Below are 26,486 nucleotides of genomic sequence, written 5' to 3' on the forward strand. Positions count from 1 at the left end.
AACTCAAAGGGGAAAGCCGATACCCCCGACCAAAGAGAGGCACGTCTGCATCCATCCAAATAAATGTCCATCATCAAAGACCACATCCTCAGACTAAAAGAGAGGAAAAGAAAGTTAAAAAAAAAAAAAAAAAGGAGTAACTCCAAGAATCTAGAAGAGCTGCCCGTAGTGTGGTGGAAAACGCGGATGAACGAAGAAGGAGCGCGACGTTGACCTCTACCTTTTTTTTACGTTTTTAAATTTTGTATGTTTGTTTTTTTTGTTAGTTTTTTGTATTTTTACTTGGACGCGCTGAGACTGTTATCCGACTCGCCGAGCAGCAGCCCAGCCCTGTGTTGCTGACACAGAGGTTACACAATTCCACCGCCGTTCCTCCTGGAGGCAGTTCGTTTTAAGTTTTGTTTTTTTTAGAGTTTTGGGGTTTTTTTCCAAGTCGCCAACACCAAAATAAATAAATAGATAGATAGATAGATAGATAGATAGATAGATAGATAGATAGATAGATAGATAGATAGATAGATAGATAGATAGATAGATAGATCGATAAACAAAAAAAAACCCAAATAAATAAATAACTGTGCCGGCACAAAATGCAGGAGAGAAAAGAAACTGTTCTCATGCTGGGGACCCGGAAGTGAGCGCTCGGTGTGCCGCCCCGCCGCGTTTTACCTCTTGAGGTTTTTGGAACCAGGTGGAGTCGACCACAACCGCGCAGGAACGTTGATTGCGCTGTGTTGCATATTTCAATGACAATAAATAAACATCAATTATAATACTTTCCTCAGGCTGCTCCCCACAGCCCGCTGGCAAAATCCACGGTTACGGGGGGGGGCGTTTTCCATGATAGGCAGAAGATAAATACCAGCTGACTCGCTTGTTTTTGTGTGGAAAATCCGCAGAATGTGCCATGTGGTGGTAACAACTACAAATATGTTATGTGGGGGAGGGAAATTAGTCAAAGTAATGTCAGATGTCACACACACACACACACACACACACACACACACACACACACACACACACACACACACACACAATGCTCTATCGCTTAAGAAAGGAAGCCAAAAAAAAACAAAACAAATAATAAAAATTAGGACTACTGTAGAGAGGTAATCGAGTGACAGTAGAAAAAGCAATGACAACCGTTTCAGTCCAAATGAGCTGAAATCTCTGCGGATTAAAGCTCTGGGAGGTCGAGGCGGGTTTCAACTTCATGCCAATGAGCGGCGCACGGGCGACGGCCAATAGGAGGGAGGATACGCTGTCGATGGACGCCCGGATCACAGCGGAATTGTTCATGATTAGGCTGTTTTAAAAAACAAATGAAAAACGTCCCTTAAACTATCGATAAGATAAGGAACACGTAAGTGTATGTTTCTTCAACAAGGACAATTCTTTATTTTAAGGGACGGATGGCATTGTTTACGTCATTTTTTCGAGAGGTTTTTGAATTTGCCAAGTGAACAGATGACACCATTTTAATGAATAAATAAGTAGACACGGCATCGTCTCTCTATATTATGCACAGCCGACACGCCCGCAAACGCCAGGGGCACAGACACCCTGTCGCCGGCTGTGCGACCGCAGCATTGTCACGGTGGCACAGTGTGCGTTGCACTGCTGCCTCACAGCAAGAAGGTCCTGGGTTCAATTCCTGCCTGGGGCGCTGTTGGCACCGTGCTCTGGGCGGGTTACCTCCCAATAAGGGGTCTCCCTGTGTGGAGTTTGCATGTTCTCCCCGCGCTCACATGGGGTTTCCTCCACCTAACGTCAGTAAGGACCCCCACCAAAAACATGCACACATCATCGTCTGACCAGCGTCCCCGGGCGCGTCCACGAATGCTGCCCGCTGCTCCTGGCTGCCCCCCCGGAGGAAGGACAAGCCAGGATGGGTTAAATGCAGAGGCCTCATTTCACCGGCCACCATCCAAAGCCTGTGTGTGTGTTGTAGTGTGGCATGATCAGTAAAGATTCTTCTAATTCTAATCATTCTGAATGCTGAAGATCTTGAACATCGCAAGTTCATGTGCATCGTGTCGGGCGCTCACCAAAAATCAACGTAATCGAACGATCAGTGACGTCGCTCCGTCCGGTCTCTCTATTTGGGAGGAAACGCCCCTTACCCCCCCCCCCCCCCAGACCTGTCAGTCACTTATATCCCCAAAACCGGTTTCCGTTTATCACGCATAAGCATGGACCGACGTTCAGCCACTGAACCCCAACAGCAGTGCTGCCAGACCACAGAAGCCTGGTGGAGGAGGTGCGTCGCCTTCGGTGATGCCGGTGTACTTCCTGCGGCGTCCTTTGGGGGGGGGGGGGGGGTGCCGTTTGCTGTTGATTGCTCAAGGTCGCAGATCGTTCCTTTAACCCCCTCGCTTAGTTCGCTTCCCTTCAGAAACCCTCATAGACGTTTACACAGCGAGGGCTGGAAAGATGATGATGATGATGATGATGCCGTACAGCAAACGGGACCACAGGGAGAGTCGCCGCCACGATTGATGGCGTTTAACACGGCTCTCATGATCCCGGGGCGTGTGAGTTCAACATAATTTCGGGCGGACGGGACGGCAGTGTTGGCAGCGTTGGCATTTTTTTTTCTTCTTTTTTTTTAATTTACGGAACAAATATCTGCTCTTATCTTTTTCGAGCTGCGCAATCTGCTCCGATCCGTCGCGCTCTCCGGCGGAACAACAGGACGAGAGGATCACTTTCCTACCCGGGTCACTTCACGTGTCACAAAAACATGTTTTTCCTCCCTCCCCCTCCCCCGCCCCAAAGCAAAATAACTAACCCATTGCCGTCGCCCTGATCATGAGAGACTTTTCTGCTGTGAGAACACGAGATGTGACAGCGTGACGTCGTGCAATAAAGTCCAAGGCGCATTAGTCATCCCCCAGGCACCCCCGGAATGTTATTATGAGCGCGATAGTCTTATCAGATAGCATCGCGCTCATAAATCACACTTTGCAGAAAGGGATCGAGAGGGTGGTGCCTGACAGATGTCCCCCCCCCCCCCACCCCCACCCAGTCAGCGCTCCGTCAAAAAAAAAAGCTCTGGGGCCTCTTCCCTACGAGGTGTTTATTCTGCACCGAGTCAAATAGTCAATTAGACATTTTACGGGTGAAGTTCTGAGCATTATCGGGAAATTGGCCGTCGGTGGTGAATCTATTCCAGGATCTTTGGCAAAAAAAAACAAATGAAAAACATTGCCCTGGTTATGGCAGCAAGCAAAAAAAATGAATTCTTAATGACATTTTTTGTCTTAATGTGCCACCTCGCTTCACTGCACGTAAGTAAAGATGTGTGCTGCGTGGAAATGAAATATGAATTCATGTTGAGAAGTGCATTAAATGCACTGTTGCACAAATCTTCTGCAACAGTAATTTAACTTTAATGCCGAATAGAATTCCACATTTTGCAAAGGGCAAATCCGCAGATTTTATCCCCAAATCGACTTTGTCCCATAATAAATCGACCTGAGACAGTTGCAGGACTTTTATTTTGTTGCTTATTACAGAGTAACTACAGCCTTAAACGCCGGGAAATCAGATTGCCACGCTGACTGAAACGCTGCAGTTGATGTTTTTCATCCCGCCGGGCCCCGAAATGTTTCGCTGCGCCTTGATTGCTTTTTTTCTTTTTTCTAGATTGCATACAGCTGTGGGACGGGGGGGCTATTTTTGGGCTTATTTTCCCATCATTAAATCAGAGAGGCTCCTTCATCTTGTGATGTGGTGATGGAATGCGAGGACATGCTCAGCAGGCACGGCGCTTTTCTGTCAACAGCTTTTACTGTGTGAGAAACGGAGGCGTTTCCCCCGCCTGTCGCCCTGCTTTAAGGTCGGCTGCAGAGGAGTTAGACGTGAACCTCGCTACTGTATGGACAAACACTTACTGGACTGGACTGGACTGGACTGGACTGGACTATCTGCTCAATAACCTGTCACTCCATTAAAAAAAAACGAAATTTGAACCTTAAAGGCTCCGTAGTAAATAAGCATTTAATTATTTCTGCATGCCTTCCTGCATGAGGGTTTGTTTACAGACAGCCATTGGTTAGAGCCAATGGGGCAAATATCCGCGTCTGGCCCACGGATGTGAAACACAATCACTTGGCCGCAGAAGCCTCCCTCAGCGGCACCGCTAGTCCTACCACCGCAGACCCCACCAGGCTCTCTCCCCCGGAACGGATCAGGACGCACAGCTACCAGTTTGGGGACCGCGGCTTAAAAAAAAATAAAAAATAAAAATCTCTGCGTGGCAAGAACGACGTATAAACTTGTTTTGGAGAACGTACATTTACATACGTCTCTTTTCTTCTTTTACGAGGTTCTGTTAAAAAAAAAAAAAAAAGCAATTGACACGTATACTCCACGAGAGAAGCCCGTTACTGTCACTTTCCAGCGAATATTTTCTAAAGTCACCATTGACCGGTACCTCATCCAAAACCCCTCTGCTTTGGCTTTTGGGCATGGGACCTCCAGTACTTTTAAAAGGCTCCTATTGTCACGTAAAACCTGACTTTGTTGAATATCTCAATGCCTCTCGTGTGTTGTGTTTGAGCCCCACAATACCGCTCTGAATTCCTCCTTTACTGAATGAAGAAATGATAGAGGGATAGAGACTGTTGCATCCAGTGCAGGCCCAGATCCTACTGCTGAAACAACCTGGAAATGATCATCTGGTCGGGCCACGTGGAAGTTAGTGCAGTCATTACCCAGCAACCATTCACATCAACATCAAGTGGCGAACGCGACTAGATTAATTATAAGAGCTCTCTCAAAGCCTCTGGTACAGCCGCGTTCATGTATTTTATGTCTTTTTTCGTATTCCTTGAGCATTGATGGATTTGTTTCCATCCAAATTCTAGAGAGAGATAAGCTATTATTATATTGTCGCACGGGTCCCCTGAGACGTAAAGTAAGTATTACAGAAGGAATTACAAAACCCCCCCCGCCCGAAACAGGCCAGAACCAGTCTTGCGGCCGTACTGTATATTTATAATCAGATTTTGTTTGTCTAGGCTCCATCACAACCCTCTGCCCTCTCTTGTCAGCTCTTTTTCATTCCCTCCCGTGTAAAAAACAAAAAAACAATTGGACCGGGAACCAAATGCAGTTGCCGACCCCTGGCTCATTCCGTGCAGCTACAGGGGGAGGAAAAAAAAAAATATATATATATATATATACTTTTCTCATAAAACTTGTCTTCAGTGATTCCCAAAACAGCGTTTTTATCGATACAAATCACCAGCGGCGTTCGAGTACCTCTGCAGAGTGAGGCTGAGGTTGCCGGCGCAGGACTTGATCTTGTTCTGGGCCTCCAGGTGATTCATGCTGTCGGTGGGAACGCCGTCGATGGACACGACCTGGTCCCCGACGCTGAGGTGGGCCTTGGCCGCCTTCCCCCCGTCGGTCAGCTGGAACGCCACGTAAACACACACAGGGGAGAGAGGTTGGAGCCCGGCCGCTGATTGGGATTCGGTGGCTTCATCGCGTCTCGCCCCCACCCAACCTCGGCAAATCCAAGTTCAGCGGAACGCCGCTCATCATTAAACCGGAGAAACTTCCCGAGCTTCCCACGCAAACAAAACCGGCTTTTATTTCCTGTTTCCCGTCAGCCGGTCACTACGACGTGCCAGCTGCAGATTGCAAAATAATACGTCCACTGTCTTTTGTCAGACGCGTTTTCGAAACTTTACGGCTGCCCGTCAATGTGCCTGGCGGGGCCCGAGCTCCAGTTTCAGGTGAATTATCGGATGTACATGCGCTGTTTTTTTTTATTGAGTTCAACGTGGGATATTTTGTTTATGGCTACGGATCATAATATTCAAAGGAACCGTTCGGGGTTGATTCGGGAACCGTTTCGTCAAAAAAACAGCAAACGCCGCCACGTTCCCATAATAACCTCCGATACTCCCCGAGAAAAACTTCTCGTTCACATGGATTGGATTTAACGGCGCTCCATCTATGTAGCGGCACGGCCGTACATTATTTTGCGTAACGTTTGATTTAAAATGTGCGGAGGACGGATCTCATATGTTGCTCCCACCGGAGCCGCTGCCTAACACACAAAAATCCAAAATATTCAAGAGGACTTGGGTTAGGTGGTTAGGTTTATAGCTGCTATCAGTCTTTTTCAGGGAGTTCTGCAATGTAGAGGAAGCTCGCGAGTGTGTGTGTGTGTGTGTGTGTGTGTGTGTGTGTGTGTGTGTGTGTGTGTGTGCATCTGCCAGTATGTATGTGTGTATTTTTGTATATGTCTGTGCCTATGAGGGGAATTTATGTGTGTGTGTGTGTGTGTGTGTGTGTGAATTTTTGTGTATGTGTGTGCCTATGAGGGGAATTACTGTGTGTGTGTGTGTGTGTGTGTGTGTGTGTGTGTGTGTGTGTGTGTGTGTGTGTGTGTGTGTGTGTGTGTGTGTGTGTGTGTGTGTGTGTGTGTGTGTGTGTGTGTGTGTGTGTGTCGGGGTCAGTGGGTTGTTGCATTCAGTGCTGCAGACATGTGTCTCTGACAGCAGTTTTTACACGGTTATAGATCTTTGGGGAACTTTCCACTGAAGTTATGATATAGTTGGGTCACGGTGCAGCAACCCACCGTGTAGGAGCCATTGTTGCACGCATCATAGGAAACAATAAAGCACAATAATAACGCTCAGTGAGGTAACAGTGTTTTCAATGATCAGTGGAAGCGCTGAGACGACTGTGCACTGTCTCCAATCCTCCTACGGCGCACGCATCTGACTTGTCCGCATGTTTTATTTATTTATTTATTTTTTTCTATACGCTGTACGTAAACCAAGCCACCAGGAAGCTGTTTTCAATTTTGCACTATTACCTCATGCTGAGTTTCGACAAACAGGATATGACACGGGCAGGAAGCGACGTGCCGCAACCACCACCAGAACAAGAATGAGTCGTCGCCAGGTGTGGTCAGACGGCGCTTACGCAACCCTGCACACGCCCCAAATGTCACTGGCCTTATCGAGCCTCCAGAGCGATGCAAGACGATGCACGTTAGCCTGATTATTACACGGCTGCTTACGAAATAAAGCAATACCATGGGACGGAATGTTGACTTTAAATAATTTTATAACTGGTATGCCTAAATTAAAAGACAGCATTTCCTTAATTAAAAACCGGTAGTCAAATAAAAACCCGGCCTCTAATAAATGCCTGGGGCCCGGCCTACCCCAACAAATAAAAGCCTCAAATACAGACCGGGAAAAAAACTGATGCAGCAGCGGAGATTGGCATGGGAACAGCTCCGCAGCTCCATCAGAGCCATCTTTCCCCCAAACAAAGTAAATAAAAACTGTGTTTTTTTTGGGGGGTTTTTTTGGGGATTTTTTTTTAATCGTAGATGTATTTAATTTACTCCATTTCCTACTGCCGCGGAGCAGGTCGCTTTTCGGGGGGCAAACGCCGAGGTCTCGCTCTCCAGCGCTCCGAAGCAGGGAGTGGTGCGTTCAAGGGAAACTCGAAAAACTGGAATTCCCCTGTCGGCGACTTTTAGGCTGACAAATGGCTGTGCAAACACACCACCAGACGGAAGTTTGATTTAAAATCCATGCTAAAATATGATCAGCTATGCATATTAAACAGATTATTAACAGATTAGACACATTAGATATAAAAGCCTGCCTCTAATATAAGCCTGCTTCCAACAAAGGCCTGGTACCATCTCCAGTTGAGGTAAATAAAAGGCCTCAGTCACTATTTGAGGAGCGTCACAAGACGTAGCTGCTAGCTAGTGTTAGCATTAGCAGGTAGGCAGGGGACATGAAACCCGACAGAGAAACCGTTGCCCGTGGCAACAGTCAATATCAACAGACCACATCCATTATTCTGAAATAAGTGACCACCGATTCAGGCTGTTGACCAATCAGAGCGGAGTATTCCGCCGAGCCGTGAAGTAAACAATAATATTATTGCCTTGAACCGAAACGCCGCAGAGGAATAGGTGCACGGGAAGCACATGTTCAAATGTTATTTTAAGAGGGGCCCGCTAATCTGGTGAAGGACATTGGAGCACAATGAAGAGGAGCTCTGGGGCACCTCCCTATGGAAGAAAGACATCATTCTTCTTTTCATTTCATTCCCTGTTCCGTCGACGGTTCCAGAATTAACCAACGATTACGCGCCGCATCGCCGCCGAATCACATTTGTCAGGAACCCTGTGTGCGCGCTACGTCGGCCGTGTCAAAACATTGATGTAGCGCCAGAGAAAGCGTTTGTTTTTGGGGGTTTTTTTCGGGTCCTTTGTGCGTTTCCAGTCAGCTCGGCGGGGACGCTGACTCACTTTGGGAGCAGCTGCTTGGACCGCGGCGCCTCGCCAGCCGATGCCGGACACATCCATGCAAGCGCCGGTGAGGGGGGAGGGAAGACAAAGAGGGCGCCGCCCCGGGAGCGTGACGGTGCTGGGGCACGCGCAGCGACGTTCCCCCGCTTCCCTCCTCCACTCATTCCTGGACGTTAGACAAGTGGAGGTAGAACCTGGCACCGAAAACATAGAACCCCTCAACATGGAAGAAGTAGAGGAGGAAATAGGATTGTGTGTGTGTGTGTGTGTGTGCATGCGTGTGTGTGTGTGTGCACATGTGTATGTGTGTATGTGTGTGTGTGTGCATGTGTGTGTGCCTGCGTGCATGTGAGAGTGTGTGTGTTTGTGTGCATGCGTGTGTGTGCGTGCAAGTGAGAGTGTGTGTGTTTGTGTGCATGTGCGTGTGTGTGCGCGTGCCTGCATGTGAGTGTGTATGTTTGTGTTTGTGTGTGCGTGCATGCTTGTGTTTTTGTGCGTGCATGTGCGTGTGTGTGCGTGTATGTGCATGTGTGTGCGTGCATGTGTGTGTGCGTCCGTGCAATTGAATGTGTGTGTGTGTGCGTCCGTGCAATTGAATGTGTGTGTGTGTTTTTGTGCGTGAGTTTGCATGTCTGTGTGTTTTTGTGTATGAATGTGTATGTGTGTGCGTGTGTGCATGTGAATGTGTGTGTGTTTGTGTGTGTAGGTGTGTGCATGCATGTGCGTGTGCCTGTGTGCATGTGAGTGTGTGTTTGTGTGCATGTGTGTGTATGTGTATGTGCGTGCATGCGTGTGTGCATGTGAGTGCGTTTGACTTTGTGTGCATGTGCGTGTGTGTGTGTGTGCGTGCCTGCATGTGTGGGTGCATGCGTGTGTTTTTGTGCATACTTGTGTGTGCGTGCATATGTGTGTGTGCGTCCGTGCAATTGAATGTGTATGTGTGTGTGTGTGTGTGTGTTTTTGTGCGTGCGTTTGTGTGTCTGTGTGTTTTTGTGCATGTATGTGCATGTGTGTGTGCCTGTGTGCATGTGAGTGTGTGTTTGTGTGCATGTGTGTGTATGTGTGTGTGTGCGTGCATACGTGTGTGCATGTGAGTGCGTTTGACTTTGTGTGCATGTGCGTGTGTTTGTGTGTGCGTGCCTGCATGTGTGGGTGCATGCGTGTATTTTTGTGCATACTTGTGTGTGCGTGCATATGTGTGTGTGCGTCCGTGCAATTGAATGTGTATGTTTGTGTGTGTGTGTGTTTTTGTGCGTGCGTTTGTGTGTCTGTGTGTTTTTGTGCATGTATGTGCATGTGTGTGTGTGTGTGCATGTGAATGTGTGTGTTTGTGTGTGTGTGTGTGTTTGTGTGTGTGTGTGTGTGTGTGTGTGTGTGTGTGTGTGTGTGTGTGTGTGTGTGTGTGTGTGTGTGTGTGTGTGTGTGTGTGTGTGAGCGCATGCGTGTGTGTGTGTGCGTGAGTGTGTTTGATGGTGCATGTGCCGTATAAGGTGCTGTAAATCAATGTGGGCGACCATGTGCTTCTTTATTTTTACAGTCGATTGGATTCATTGGATCAACTTGACTTTTTTTTTTTGTTTGTTTTCCCAACATTAAACACTCACTTTCATTTGTCAGATTTAAGTCGACAAACCCGTCAAAGAAATTAGTTTCACAAATGTTGAAGTTGATCCAATCACTCTTTATTTCAGCGCGAGTGAGTTTGCCTTTTTGGGTGTTATCAAGGGGATCAGAATTTGAAGAGGAAGTAGAGAAACGGCGCTCGGGCGAAAGCAGGCGAAAGCAGGCGTGCACCGCCCGTGAGGCTCGTGCAACCGGATCATGTTTAAAATGAAATAAATTGGAAAGTGGAAATAAATTCAATTAACTTGACTTGAATCTCAGACATAGTTTGATCGTGAAAGAAAATGGCGAAATGAGGAATTGTCTGCGGACTCATCCCTCCCTCTTCCTTACACTCCCCTGTCACACAAATGTCAACAGAGACAAAGAAGAGAGAGAGAGAGGGGGGGGGAAGTGAGAGAGAGAGAAAGAGACTGACTTTTAAGATTCCTTTGTATTTGCAGTAAGTCATGTCACAGCAGCAGCAACTTTATCATGAAGGAACCAATAGAACAGCAAAAAAACAAAGACAAATCAGTCAACCGGTAAATAGGCAGTAAGGGAGAAAGAGAGCGAGCGATAGAGTAGAGAGAGAGAGAGAGGGCGAGAGGAAGGAGAGAGAGAGAGAGGGAGAGAGGGCGAAAGAGAGGGAGAGAGGGCTAGAGAGAGAGAGAGCAAAAGGGAGATTGAGAGAGAGAGAGAGAGAGAGAGAGAGAGGGGATAGAGGGAGAGAGAGAGAGAGAAAGAGAGGGAGGTAGAGAGGGAGATCGAGAGAAAGAGCAAAAGGGAGATTGAGAGAGAGAGAGAAGGGATAGAGAGAGAGAGAGAGAGAGAGAGAGAGAGAGAGGGAGGAAGAGGGAGAGAAGGAGATCGAGAGAGAGAGAGCGAAAGGGAGAGAGCGAGAGAGACTGACTTTTAAGAGAGAGAGAGAGGGGGAGAGAGAGAAAATCCTCTCCATGTAGGGAGAAATGGAAGACACAACACGGCATACCACGGCACTCCATGTTTTGTGGAAGCTCAAGCTCTTATCTTTTCAGAGGCAAACAGCGGAAGGGGAGAGAGAGAGAGAGAGAGAGAGAGAGAGAGAGAGAGAGAGAGAGAGAGAGAGAGAGAAAGAGAGAGCGGGGGTCTCCTGAGAAAGTTATTCTTTTACTTTATACTCTTTACTCTTTCTTTATACTTTTAGTTTCGTTTTTCAGGGTTAAAAAAAAGCAAAACAAATAGATGCTGCAGTGGGACGCCGTGGTGTATCGCCATTCATAGCATCGACCCCCGGAGGTCTGAGCCACTCGCAGACACAGAGCAGATAAGTGCTCTGGTGCTGAATAAACCTTGCACTCCTCCATTTCAGTCCCCAAACACAGCGAGGAAACTTGGATTTGCACTCTACTTTCCGTGGCGTCGTAAGCTATTATTCTCAAGAATACATCAGCGAAAAAGGCACCTGAAAACTCATTTCTCTAGGCTGGACATTTTTACTTATTTATTTTTTTATTATTATTATTATTATTATTATTATTATTATTATTTATTGAAATTTGCTTTTTTTATTTCATGCAATTAACAGGTAAGAATTGTTCTTCTATCTTTTAATAATTGTCGTCCATCTTTCCATGCCCATTGTGTTGAAGCAAGTCGTTTTCTGCCACTTCTCTGTTTGTAAAGCACTTTGTCATGCACTTTGTATTGAAATAGAGTCCAACTCATTTAAATTATACCAGATAAACTTTGAGGTTTTCACTTAAAAAAAAAAAGAAAAAAGAAATCTACATCGAGATGCGTATATCTTTAAATAAAACTACAAAATGAGTACAGTAGCTGAACGCACGTCCTCCGGGGATAAAAACATGAGGTACGACTTACTTTTAACCCCCCCCAAAAAAAAAGCTTTGAGGAGGAAAATTGGGAGGAAGAGTTCTCTCTCTAAACCCCCCCCCCCCCCCCCAAAAAAGTGCTAAGCCAAGCCAACTATAACAAGAGAAAACAAAGAGGAGCAGGAAACTGCTGCGCAAATGAGGATCAGCAGTCAATTGCTTCCAAGTGTCTCCCGACCTCTGTGAGAAATTACAGCGGCATCAATCGAGCCACGGGGGCGGCGCGGCCTCCTCTGGAAAACCCGCTCGGCCTCAGACGCTCGCCGACAAATCCGCTCATCTTCAGCCAGGCGACGCATGGAATCGAGCGAGGTGATAGCCGGAATCGAATATTTTAATCATTTAGGAATCAAAAGGAAGCGGCGGCGAAAAAGGAGTTGCCCCGCCGGTAAAACAGCCGTTTTTTGGACGAGTAAACGCCAGAAACGTACTCGATCGCTGCTGATATTTTAAGGGGTTGTTATTTGACTTTAACCACTGAGCCTTAGGTCGAACACACTGTGAGCGTCGACAAAATAACGTCACAAACTAGAAACAGACAAAGCGCGTGGGCCGGGGGGAGGCACCTGGATGAGAAACGTTTCTGGCAGACAGAGGGAAGGAGGGCGGGGGGGGCAGGGATAAACCCTTCTGTCTCCCACAACATCAACACAGCGCTTGGCTCCTGCCATGCAATGTTTAAATCAGCGCTCGGGAAATACACCTAACCACAAGCGTCCGTTACCCCCTGATGCCTCCAAGGTCTCCTCCGAGGTCTTTTCCCTTTTCCGCTCTCGGACATTAAATCCCATGCGAGGTTTGACCGCGAGAGTCATGTTTGCAGATGATGTGGCTCTTAATTCCGGGGGTACTAGGGAGTGATTATGGAGGCGGCGCAGCTTTTGCGCTCTATTTTGTACGTCAGCATTTCGATTATGGAGGTGAAAATATGAAAACGCAGCCTCTTTGTTATTTCTTGGCGAGCGGAGTCCTCAGCTATCCTCATCTCCCCGCTTCATCCATTATTTGTTTTATCGTCGTAAAATTGAGATTGTCATTATTTGGGATCTGTATTTGTTGGGGGTGATCAGGCGGATCACGGAAAGCCTCTTTCAAGCTGTGAACCCAGTGTATTATATACTGTGAAATAAACTGTTTGATATTTAAAATAAAATAAATGAAGTAGTGAAAGTTATTTGTTTATAGTGATTAAAAAGTTGACCTATCACAAAATTTACAAATGGGTCTGATCCAGCTCTAGTGATAGAGCTACACTAAAAGCCTACACTCTCTGGCTCTTACCTCACGGCAGTACTCCACGTTACTACGATACTATCACTCCATTCTTGAAATCCCATTATTAAAAAACGATCAAAAAAAAAAACATGAGTGTTTGGGATGAATGTTTGATTCATCACCCGGCTCCGGAGTCAGCAGCAGTTCAGCCAACACGCACACACAAGCACGCACACACACACACACACACACACACACACACACACACACACACACACACACACACGCACGCACACATGCACGCGCGCGCACACACACACACACACAAACACATACACGCGCACTCGCATGCCCACACACATGCACACACACACACACACACACACACACACACACACACACACACACACACGCACACACACGCACGCACGCACACACGCACACACGCGCACACACACACACACACACACACCCATTGCTCCCTATTTTCCATTCTGCATCTTGTTTGAGTGGTGAGCAAGGATTCAGAGCAAAAATATCAAGCTGATATAACTGCACTGTGTGGGGGGGGGGTATTTCTCAACTCATTATTTGTGCATTTTCAAATTGGGCATTTGGAATTTGGGAACAACCCCCGACCCCAAACCGCAATAGAGTAAAATGACACTAAGCATGTCAACTCTGTTTTGATCTAAACACTGGTTACAAGAAGACGCGTGACGTAAGAAAATAACAATTTCAAACAGATGGCGCACGGTGTATTCTGCGTTGTTTCCCCAAAAAGGACACAGAGAGTCTCCAACGGACACTGCACACCCTCCATTAGGCATAGCACAGTGTTCACCGAGCATGCCACGTCTGCTTCCGCTGATGTCGGCGCGCGGACGCATGTTTGTTTCCCTTCCGACAGGCCCTGTCGCAGGAAGTGAGCTGTGGTTGGTGCTGAAAGGCCTGAGGGATGAATGTCATGTCATGTCGGCCAGACCGAGCCTTAAAAGGAGAGGACCGGGGCCCCGCTTCGGCAGAAACTTTTGCTCATAGCAACCGAGGTCGCTCCTGGCGGTCCCGCTCGGCGCAGCCGGAGTCTGCAGTAAATCAACGATAACCCCTTAAGACAAAAGTTATGTAGAGCTGACCGGCCTACTTGTGGTCCATCGCGAGCTACTTTCTTTTTAGGACCCCGGGCGGGTCATTACAGAGCAGGAACTAATCACCCGCGACATATTTTACGCTTGACAACCTCACTGCTGTATCTGTATCTTTTCGGGGTGCGTTGAGGAGAGTCGGGTCCAGCGCTCAGTCATCACCCCCCGCAGCCCCCGCGCGTCTCCAGGCCGCAGAGCTGATTTTAAAAAAAAAGAGAAAAGCGCCCTCCACCCCCCCCCACCACCCTGCAGGATCCCCCAGACGGATCCACCAGGGGCGGGGCATACCTGCTGGGCTGGTCGTACGAGCGGAATATACGGCCCCGCACAACAGGCGTGGGCTTCGACGCGGAAGAAACATCCCGGGAGAAACCCGGGGACGGGGGAAGGGGAGAAAGCGGGGGTTTTTCCCCCCTTTTCCCCTTAAACCGAGCGAGACGACGACAGGTACCCTCCCCGGGTGCCGCCGCCCGACCCGGTGCCGCCAGTGAAAGACAGCCAATGCGACGGCGTGCCAACCGTTGGCGGATCACCGTGACAACGCAAACAAAACAACGCATTCCTTAAGTGGGACGAACCCCGGACTGAATACCGAATGTTCTCTGGTCCAGTTCAGAAGCAGCCACCACTTCTGAGGTCACACGGCTCGTTATCCGGTGCTAATGGAGACCGCGTACCAGCCTTGGATACGCGAGGCTCCAGATAGGCTCTCACCACGGCGTTTGATCGCATGATTCTGGACCGCTGCAATGCGGGCGCTGCGGAGCAAAATCGAATACCGTGGGATTCAAAGATGAACTATTTAGACCAGGGGTCGGGGACCTTTTATGCTGGGAGAGCCATAAAAGCCAAATATTTCTAAATGTGTTTCCATGTGAGCCATATAATATTAAATAAAATTGAATTTTAGGTTCATTTTTTTAGGTAAGGCATACATTTTTAATGTACAACACATCTCTGAGTACTTAAAGCGCTATCTATAATACATTTCTCTTTATACTTCTTAATAATATTGTTGTTATACTGTAGCTAACCAATAATAAATGAAATACTTTTTACCATTAATGCTACTTCTGGTGCTGCATGGTTTTGCTGATGGCCTTGTAGTCTGGTTCCCACGTAGTGAGGTTGAGCTTCATGCTGCGTTGAGGCCTCCATCAGTTCAACGTGAGCGTAGGTTGCTCTTAATGTTTCTCAGACGCCAGAAAGACTGCTCACATGCATATGTAGAGCCAGACATGCTCAATACGGCAATACCCACACGCTGCATTGTGTGGTACGTGACGGGAAGCTCGTTCAAAGTTTTAAGAAGGGGCGTAGTCAAGCACCGGCTTTGTCCGCCACATTTATATTTCAAATTTTATTTTCAAAATTGTAATTTCTCTTACCTGTTTTACTTTAAAATGACACAGAATAATTATTTATTACTTGTTAATTGTGATGAAAGATTTTGGCTCAAAATTGTCTGCGAGCCATATACCGTCATCGAAAGAGCCATAATTGGCTCGTGAGCCATAGGTTTCCCGACCCCTGATTTAGACTAAGCTCTCCCGAACAGTGCAACCTTTAAATGAGATAGAGCTGTGGGTCTTCCAAGAAATGTTTATGTGTGTCCTTAGTGGCAGGAGAGACAACAAATAAGCCGTGTCACGTGCAAGAGCCATGTCATAAGCCGCACACACACACGCGCACACGCACCAAACACACACACACACACACACACACACACAAACAATATCTTGTTAAAAGTCAACTGTCAAATCACCATGGCGACAAACATATTTTCACAATATGGGATTGGTTCTCTGTGAGGTATGCAGCAGTTCACCATTTGAAAAAGAGATCAGCTGTCACATAAGGAGAAACATTTCAATTCATAATTCATAAAATGAGACTATAAAAACATGACCATAAATGGCTGCTTCCACACATGAACTCCGGGCAACGTCCTGTAATCTGGTCTAATCTTTTTCCTCTTCCATGCGAAGCTCCGTGCGCCGCGATCGGTCGGGGGAAGCGCCACGCTCCCCCGTGTTTGTTTACGTTTGCCGCCACGTGCAGGTGACGTCATATGATGTCGTAAAAGCGGTTCTGCCGCTGATTTGCGACATAGTGATAGAAACGGTGGTGCAGCCGATGTGTCCCGATTTATAAATAAGTATAATAAACCAAAAAACATTTATTATTTGTCCTGTACTTGTCTGTTTAACACTACTTTTAAGTTACTCCCTCCTCAAAAATAAGCGCAGAAGTCCGACGAGGCATTATGAATCCGCCAGTGTTTGTTTACACTCCCCTGTAGACAGGAAGGAAGCGATGCTGCGTTCACGGGAAACTCGGAAAACTAATTAGTTTTGGAAGTGATGATGCATCTTTTTATTCTAATTCTATCAAAAAGTTGTTTATGTGTTAAGTTTAATTTTCTTTGTTTGGTTCTAAGTAATAAATTCTCAAATATAGAATCTTTATTAAAATATAAGTTTTTCAAATTGATTTCAAAATGTTGCACTTTTGACAAAATATTGGTCAAAACATCGTTAATCAGTGGGCTAGGACTCTCTGAATTCGGATGAAAATCGGGCATCGGTCGGTCTGCAAAAATTTAAATAGACGACACAATTTAAAATGTTCAACATTGTCAATGTTCACATTACAAGTGTCGGTGTAACGTTACCCAGTATGCGAGCGCACAGTGAGCATGGTCCTGATTGGATGACTGCCCTGTCAGTCATACTCCTCGCTGCCTGGCGTTGACTTCAACGAGAAGCGCTCTTTACACACACACACACACACACACACAGTATGATCAGATCAGATCATCATGGCGGCGGCCACTGTGCCAAGACCCATCGCTTTTGGTTTCAAGAATTTCATCCCATCATTTTCATTCAATCAAATCAATTTGTGCAAATCGGTTCAGAACATTTTGAGATATCCTGCAGACAGACAGACGGACAGACAGACAGAACGGGGTGGAGTGTAACAAAGTCTGATGTTTAGTCTGGCTGTCAGACTGCAACTACAGCTGTTTAAAAGTGATGGGGAGGGAACATTTTTTGATTGAGAAGAAAGTTTAAAAAAATCACTGAATATCAAAAATTAGAATACCAATTAAATTCATTTGGCCAATAATATCATTATTAGACATTATTATCATTATTTCTCTTTATGAAGACTGGACACTGCAGGTAAGGAGGGTTTTCTCTCTCTCTCTCGCTCTCTCTCTCTCTCTCTCTCTCTCTCTCTTTGTGTGTCTCTCTCTCTCCCCCTCTCTCTCTCCCCTTCTCCTCCTCTCTCTCTCTCTCTCTGTCTATCTCTCCCTCTCCCCCTCCCTCCCTCCCTCCCTCAGTGAAATGTTATCCCTGTGCATTTTGGAAGCTCCCATCTGTTTAACCCTGCTATTGCAATGCACACTGGCTGATAACAACAAAAACAACAACAACAACAACAACAACAACAAAAAAACGACTGCCCAACTTGAAGAATCTCAGTCGACTGACGTGTTTCCGACCGACGATTCCACTCTCAGAGGTCAGCCCCGGAGTTCACAGTCGTGACCAAAAAAGCCCATAAGAAAGTTACCGTGTCTTAGGGTGGAGAGGCCGCTTCAAGTTGAAAATTCAAGTGGAAATCCAGAACTTTAAACTATTTTTCCAGGCGCATTGCTCGGAGAGGGAAAGACATTTCGATAGCAGCGTGCACATCGGAATGACTTGGAAGGGAAATGCCAGTCTGATTATCACAAGAATGAACGACCTGTGCCTCCCAATTTTCACTGAGTGGTTTTCCACGACGCCTCACCGGTGACAGAGGCTGGCGTACGGGAGGGCATTTAGACTGTGAGGCCTGAAGCCCACGGTAGACACCTCCACGCAAAGCTTTCAGGGAAACAAAAAACGAATGGCAAGAAGTGGCAAAAAACAAACAAACAAAAAAAAAAACACTCATTTTGAAAACAGCCGTATAAGATTTGCCGTGTCCCCATGCTTCGTTTTCACTCATCTCAGGTTATGTTTCCGCTTTTCCGCTGCAGCTTTTAGAGGGGGTTCCTTCGGACGGAGGTGCTGATGTTATTACAGCTCCGTCACTCTCGCGCTCCCATCCAGCTCTAGCGGCTCGGTGGAGGTTACCGTCGGGAGACACGTTTGGAAAAATCCTTCTATTGGTTCCATATGGATATCTGCACAAGGCCGCGTCTGCCGCCTCTTATTCATTGTAGTCGAGTTTCACTGTCCACGCAGAAACCCTCCGGGGGAATCTAACACGGGATTCATTTGAAAAAACATTTATATTCTTCTCATTATGACTTCCCCAGAGTGGCGCCGTATGGGAGAGGGAGAGTTAACGGTTCTAAGGGCCTGTGACTCACAGGGGCCCTAAAAAAATGATCAGAATATTAACATTAATATTTATTTTAATTATAAGAACGGGGTACCGGCACATATCGTCTCCGCTGCGCGTCCCCCGCCTCCAAACAAAACAAATGAAGATAGCGTGTTTTTATTTTAGGTGTAATTATTTCCCTTCCCTTTCCTACTCAAACGAAACAAAAGCCCCGTGCATCCCTTCCCTTCCCCCCTCGTTCGATATCTTTTCACGGGGCCCAAGAAATCCCCGGCCACGCCCCTGCTCCTCCACATTGGCATCCGTTCCAGTTTTGACTGCAGCGGAGACCGTAAGCTATCCGTCTTATTGGTTTTTCTCAAATAGCAGAAAGAGATTATTTCACTGCTTGAATTTATTTGATTTGGATCGAGGCTCCAGTCCTGTGGCTGCACGGCTATTAGAGCCCGGATCTTCTAACTTCACTCGGTTAGTTACCGCACAATATTGACATTATCGAATACATCTAGTGTCGGTGGATACTGAATAGTGCACAAGTTTACATTGAGAAACTCTAAGTGCATCCATCATACATGGTAGAAGCCCCTCGTCACCCGATGGCATTTTCTAATAGTTTTCTATGAGTAAAGCTAAATACGATCCGCTCTGGGTATGATCCACAAATAACCACGTTGCATTAAATTACAGTCGTTTTTTAAACTGCAATAAAGGTGGCTTCGAACCGACATCCTGGATTGAGAAGGTAATCACAGGTTTGAAGTTGCACGCGAGAGAGCCGAAGGACGCGGGTTGAAAGAAGAATGGCTGCCGAGTCAAACACATGTTTAGAGCCGGGGGTGGGGAACGATCCAGTAATAATCACCATCACCATCAAGACATCATTTACACACTCACTGTACCACAGCCTCCAATTCAAACACAACATTCCATATAAAACAACATTCCATATAAAACAACATTCCATATAAAACAACATTCCATATATAACATCTATATGTGTAATAGCAAAGAATCCACTTAATCCATCAGGAAATATAAAGGAACATTTTTTATTACAAACCCACACCAATCATTTCTAAATCAAACGGTAGCTGAAAACCAAGCAAGTCCACCGCATATTAAAATACATTGGGAGTAAAAATGTCCTTTTGAAAAGTTTTACAGACACTACATACTGTATGTATATCTCAACTCTGTCTTTCATGTATAAAAAGGGCTGCACTGAGGAAAAAACCCACAAAATCCCATTAAGTTCCAATAAGTTCCAAAGGGAGCAGGTTTTTTGTTTTTTTTGAACGGTTCACGTGGAGAAACAGCCAGTACAATGAATTCTGAATATGTCAGGGGCAGAATCTCCAGGAGGTTTACATCTGACAGGAATGAACCAAAATATGAATCGCTCTCCGTTGAAAAGCGCATTTTCTCTCCGCTGCTCAAACGTCATCACTGGGGAAGATATCTGTCGGACGGGGCTGAAAAAATTTAACCTTTGGCAAAACGGTTTCGAAAATCTATGAATTTAATCTATGAATATGCATGACACGCAAAAGCATATACGTTGAATTTTGTCACGGACCAACATTTGAACAGCGTACAAGCAGCATAGCTTTTGCCGGTGGGAAAGGAGGGAGGGGAAAAGCCGGTTCGGCCGACCGACACGCATGAATGGGCGAGTTTGGACAAACGGGGTCCCTTTGTATATTTTACCAAACCCATGTAATCTGGGATATCCGGATCGTTAAATTCCACTTCTGTGTGAGTGACGTGAGGTCCGCAACAGTATAATACAGCAAGAGAATGTGGAGAGGAGAGCACCGGGGGGACGTGGAGCCTACTGCAAACAGAGCTAAAGATAGTTTGTATAGTGTTGAGTAAAAGTATCTCATGTCCCTAAAAGGATAAACAGCAGGAAGCTACGACCGAGAGGTGGAGGGAACTGATATATCTAAGGCAAACATACAAAATAAATTGAAATCTACTAGGGCTGCCCCCGCATAAAGATTTTCCTAGTGGACCTATTCGTCAGTTCAAGCCCTTAGTGAACTTATCGTCACACTTTTATGATATTAATTTCATTTTAGAAATATATGTTATTTTAAGGCATCAGAAAACGGTTTGAGTTCCAGGGCTGAGAAAGAATGTTAGAACTTATAACATTGTTAACACTGTGCTACATGACAGATGAAGATAAAAAAAAACCTAATAACCAGCCTTTAAAATATACATCGCACAAGGCGAGCAACCTGTACATTACAATGCTTAAAGCAGCACTATGTAACTTTTGGTGTTTGGCGCCCATACAGTTTCTGAGTGAAATTGCACTTTTACAGCACTGTCGTCAAACTCGGTACGGTGCAAATTATGTGAAAATAATTTATTTTACCGGATAAATTTGAACCTTTCCTTCTCGGTTTCAACAACAGTCTGTGTTACAAACGCAAGTATAATATACACCTAGGTTGCAGCGCCCTTTGCGGCTCTGGGGGACCCGTGGGGAGAGAGGGCGCGGTGATCGTTCCCTTGCTACCAGTGTAGGTGCCAGATGTGCTCGGCCTGCCAGATCGGCTCGCACGCGCGAGTCAGAGGGTGAAACAAACCCTGTGGCGCAAAGAAATTGGGGCCGGCACCTACTGGCTGGTGTGAGGTTGGATCCTGGCCCTGCGGGTGCCGGGCGCACCACTGGCCCTCTCATCTGCGGCGTCGGGGAGGTGGTATATTTTTATGGTATATTATATTATATGGTATATTTAAGTGCATAGTGCAAGAACATTCAGGGGGGTGGGTGGGAATGAAAGAGGTTCCATTCTCCATATTACAAGTCAGTGTACCATCAAAATGATTTTAAATATGTTACTTTAAGGTAAAAAACTTACATAGTTGCTTTAAACATAACATTGGTTAAACTGATTAAGCCCTGTTATTATTTTATTTATGTACACATTTAAATCACATATTGACATCATTTGCGCTGAAATGTGATGTCCGCCCACCGTTCCAAAATCAACAACGACGAAAATATCTTGCATCGCGATATTTGACTGCATCACGACATTACATTTTTGATATTGCCCAACCCTAGCGCAGCTCCTGAATGGAGCTTTTTTTTCTCTTCCTCTGACCAATTGACCAATAAAAAACTATTCTCATCGAACTAACCTTTGATCGACAATTTGGGGGCTGCCCTAAAATCTACAGAAGTGAAAAGTGAAAATTCTGGGTTCTTCTTCTTGTATCTAACTGTATCTAACGCACAAAAAGTAACAAGGGCAGTGTTTATTTTGGATTCATCCAGAGGTGGAAGAACGTAAAACTCCACTCCGGGATTCTGATTTGACCTTCAACTTTCTGAACCTGGAGGTTTCCACCTCTGGATTTATCTAAAAAGTTTAGATCTTGTGCTGTACAACTCTAAAAAGACTCTAAAAGACTAGGGGGGAAGCAGAAAGCCAACCCCCTCATTTTTCGAAAATAAAACTAATCAGAATCGAGTTACAAGGATCCTTGAAAAGCACGCTTGCGTACTTCCCTAAATCAGATTGCATGAGCACATGTCACCTCATCGATTTATGGCGGTAACGCCCTCTCAGGCTTTGCGCTGATCTGTGTTATTACTCACAAAACTATGTCCTCGCAGCTCGCACACGGACCGCAGAGGCAAGCTGCGGCATGTCCGCCCCACCCCCTGGGGCTCTGGAGGATATATATCCTGGTGATTTGGAGCCAAGAGATAAAGCCTGTAGATATTGCTCAACAGAGCCCAGGTTAGTTATTCAGCCACTCCAGTGGTAATGGATTTGTAATTGGATCAATTGTGATATGTAACATTTTTATTTTTTACTATCAGGTACCTCAGGTGTATTGGAATTACATGTACCACTTAATCAAAGAGCAAATGAGCTGTTAGGGTTTTTAGCGGATCTTATTATTATTAGAATTTTAATTATAATAATAATAATAATATATTATTATTATCATTATTATCATCACTATTATTATTATTATTATTATTATTATTATTATTATTATTATTATTATTATTATTATTATTATTATTATTATTATTATTACTAAACACTTTCTCATCACTTCCTAGTTTAAATACATAAAGTTTCAACACATTTGAATCTCTTAACAGGTTCACAACTTCTCGGAAAGTTTGAAAAGAATTCAAGATTAATAGAAAACCAAAGAGAAAATGCGAAAATGACTCGGCTAAAAAGTGTCAAAAGAGCTTTTGAGTAGCACCGTGAAAACTGCTGCCTTCAATAACATTCCTTAGTTAACAGAGAATGCGCTGCTGCCACTATATTTTGCCATAAATATATTTTCACGAGAAGTGTGTGTAAAGCAGAGGTTTAATTCGAACAAAATGATCACCGTGATGATCTCAATCTGAAAATCGTAACGATGCTGTCACGAATGCTTTTAATACACATTAACCCATTCATCATAGCCAATGTTTTAATAATCTGAGCATTTGAGGCTCGGTTGGAGTGAGAAAACCCCAGGAAAGACACTAAATAAGGACAAGCATATTTTCCTTAATTTTGTGGACCGGCCTGTGTCTTATAACAATGGGGATTTGAACTTTGGCTGAATGGACACGACACGGACATCATTTCATTTGCTGGCCTCCCAGGTCCTGGAATGGAAAGCCGTCCCAGGCACGTCCCTGGCCACCGGCTCGACAGAGCGGAACGCACGGCTGAACGGTCCTGTGGCACGTCCCCAACCACCGGTGACTCATCAGACATTCAGCACATTCACGGTCCGTGCGGTGGCCGCCAGCCATCGCCACCCGCAGCAGTGACTCGTCCAAACTGCCACAATAAATCTTCCACGGAGCGTGCACTTGCTGATTTTACCGCCTCGACTGGTTAAGACGCCGTAACACCCCGAGTGGTCTGGAGCCGCCGAACGTGCGGCGCAAAGGGAGGCGTCGCCGAGCAACTCACATGTCCCTTTCTCTGGGAGAAAAAGGCAAACAAAGGGGCGTGCCGTGGTGTCAGCCAAATAACAAATAACATGCGAGCCGTGTCTTGTTGATCTCCTCCAATAAAATCCATTCATGTACTTTTTGCAAGCTGATTAAAAGGAGGGTTCAGGGAGCGGTGTCACACGCTCACTGCCAAGCCATAAAACCGGTGTTACGTAAAAAAAAAGTACATTGTGTGCCGGCTCATTATTTGGTGATTTGTCAAAAGGTCAGGTCGGAATGAGCGCGGCATCAATCTTCCCTCAATCCATCAGAAAAATGAAACTTACCTTACTATTTTTTATTCCCCCCCCCCCCTTCACAAAATCCTTTACACATACACCCGTGCCGGAGTCTGGCAGCCCTGTGGCATGTGCACAGATAGAGAGGGTCTCGCAAAGGTCAAAGGAAATAGCCAATTAAAGGAAACTTGCCTTTTTTTCCGAAAATCGCGACTTCACTTTACCCTTTCCTGACGCGGCTGAGGCCCTTATCTGTGTCCAATAAATCTGGCTCTGACTCTTTATCTGCGGAGGCCCGCGGTCTTCCGCAGCTAGAGAGGTGGGATTGAACGCCGGCCGTAAACTCGGCTGTCAATCATTCCGAGAAAAAAATATGAAGTGAGAACAGAAATAAAAGAAATGGACAGTACAGCGGCTATAAAAACACCACTATAATTTTTTTTTTTTTTGACCTTTCCCACTTTGGCGAAGTGGGAAAAACTGTCCAAAACTGACGTAGTAGTCCCGCTCCAACAACGAGGCACCGTCCCATACCCGCTGTGAGTGTGTGGGCTTCATATCACTTTTTTTTAAGAACCTTAAAGCGGTCCACTCCAGGGGGCGCGGCCCTGGTGTTACTCCACCACGTCCTGCCCTCCACGTATTCCGTCCCCAGAGTAGGTCACGCAGCCCCCGATCCAGCCCACACGCGCACACCCGTTTGATGTGGGCAATGAATTACTTTAATAACATATTACACCTTTTCAAACGTCCAGGGAAACTAGGACTCGGTGTACTGAAACACAGTGTGTTTGATCCCGGCGTTGCGCTGTCCACTGTACAGTAAACAGAACCACATGTCCGAGTACCGCACGAGCCCTTTTTTAAAAGCCTGCTGAGTGTTTCATACGCCTGTAAATACTATAAAAAGACTGGTAGGCTCCGGTTCGGGGGCCAAGCCACATCAGGGACGCCGACAATCTGACGGACAGGTCACAACACACGCGCGTGACGAGGGAGGAAAAAAAAAAAAAAAAAACAGCTTTTATACTTTATAGGGCGCGGATGGTCCGAGAGACAGAGGGAATGTTTCAGCTCTTTGATGAACTGGGATTGTTTCTAGCAGGTCGACGGTCAAAGTCTGGATATGTTGGTGGTGTCGGGTTTGTCGATAAGCGCGTCTGTGTTTTGTGAACGTTGACTCTACGGACGTGCGGCTGCATTGCATTGATTGATTGCAATATTATACCGTGTGTGTTGTTGTCTCTCTTTCAGGCGAGATTCTGATCAGGGCCGGGTCAAAAAAACAATCCATACTCAAGTAAATACAAGAATACTCAGTTCTAAAATGACTGCACAATTCAAATCTATTGTTTACATGTATAGTATTATGTAGCAAATGTCATTATGTGTAGAATGTCAATATATTCATATATTACCATATTCCCACCCTTTATATTGAATTTGAAATGGAAACGAATCGTGAGATCCTGCCCAGTACCTAGCTCTAATGAGATCAAAGGTACATTTTTTCACCAAAGGTCCTTAATGTGGCTAATGTGGCGCCGCACACCTTGAGAAGCCTTCTTCTGCAGACAATGACTCTAATGCACTATTGGTCCGACTGCAACTGACAAATATACTTCATTTAAGTTGCTTTGGTTAAAACTGTCTCGTAAATGACACACTGTAATGCAAGGTAATGTAATGCAATGCAATGTAATCTAATCTAATGTAATGTAATGTAATGCAATGTAATGTAAAGCCATGACATGTAATGTAATGCAATGTACTCTAATGTAATGTAATGAAATGCCATGTACTATAATGTAATGTAATGCAATGTAATGTAATGCCATGTAATGTAATACAATGTAATGTAATGTAATGTAATGTAATTCAAGATTCAAGATTCAAGAGGTTTATTTATGTAATGTAATGTAATGTAATGTAATGGAATGCAATGGAATGTAATGGAATGCAATGGACCACAAGCCTTTTCAAGTCCCTGCTCTTGAGGTGGGACAAATTAGGTCCTCTGAGCTACATCCAAACCTGATGTTGTGTCAGGGAAATTGCTCTGGATTCTGAACGCATGACTTTCCAGCCCCAGATCTTTTTTTTTTCTATTTAAACATAATAACTACATTTATCTAGCCATATTATACTTCCAAACGTGCACCCCACTGATATAAAAACCTCAAGGAGGTTCTGCTTTACAGTTCAGTAGTGCTCTCCCCTTTTCCTCTCCCCGGTGGTATGAGTCTGCAGTCTGAGTTCATGTGGTCAGGAGGAGACGTGAGCAACAACAAAAACCTCCACCAGACGCTGAGCTGCGCGGCGCTGCATACCCTTCAGGGTGGGCCGCTATCTGAAATACCGGGCGGAGGCTGCCACTTCACGGCAGGAATCGGTGGACGCCACGTACGACACGTGGAGCAACGTGTGCACAATGTCCGACCTCTCATGTCACCTCGCCTGCCCTTCTCGCCTGTCGAACGCCGCTCTCCTCTGATTCCACCGCTCTCGGTGGTGGAGCAGTCTGTAGTCTGACATTTCACACGGTACCGACATGGTGCTATCCCACTGTTAAGTTCAGAGGCCCCTGAGGCCCCTATCTTCATATAACACACACAAACACATTAGTACTCATCTCTCACATAGGGGATTATGTCTCTAAGTGTACTGCGTCTATCTACTAAGATGAGTCCTGGGGTGGTAATGGCAAAAAAAACATTTGTCCCAAATGCATGTTTTTTTTATCCAATTCAGGCTTCACGGTTAAATCCGTTTTAATAATATCCACAA

The 26,486-nt window shown here is 45.7% G+C and overlaps 1 protein-coding gene across 2 annotated transcripts in view; it reads right to left on the reverse strand.

Moving 5' to 3' along the window:
* The window catches only part of pdlim5b (PDZ and LIM domain 5b), a 50,743-nt gene that overhangs the window by 18,257 nt on the left and 6,000 nt on the right, over positions 1–26,486 (reverse strand). For both annotated transcript variants that reach the window (XM_080017382.1, XM_080017381.1), the window contains exon 3: positions 5,269–5,420. In XM_080017382.1, coding sequence (XP_079873508.1) covers positions 5,269–5,420 — 152 coding nt within the window. The remainder of the gene's footprint in view (positions 1–5,268; positions 5,421–26,486) is intronic.

This window comes from Zeus faber (genome assembly GCF_960531495.2).
Source record: "Zeus faber genome assembly, chromosome: 17".
Lineage (NCBI taxonomy): Eukaryota > Metazoa > Chordata > Actinopteri > Zeiformes > Zeidae > Zeus > Zeus faber.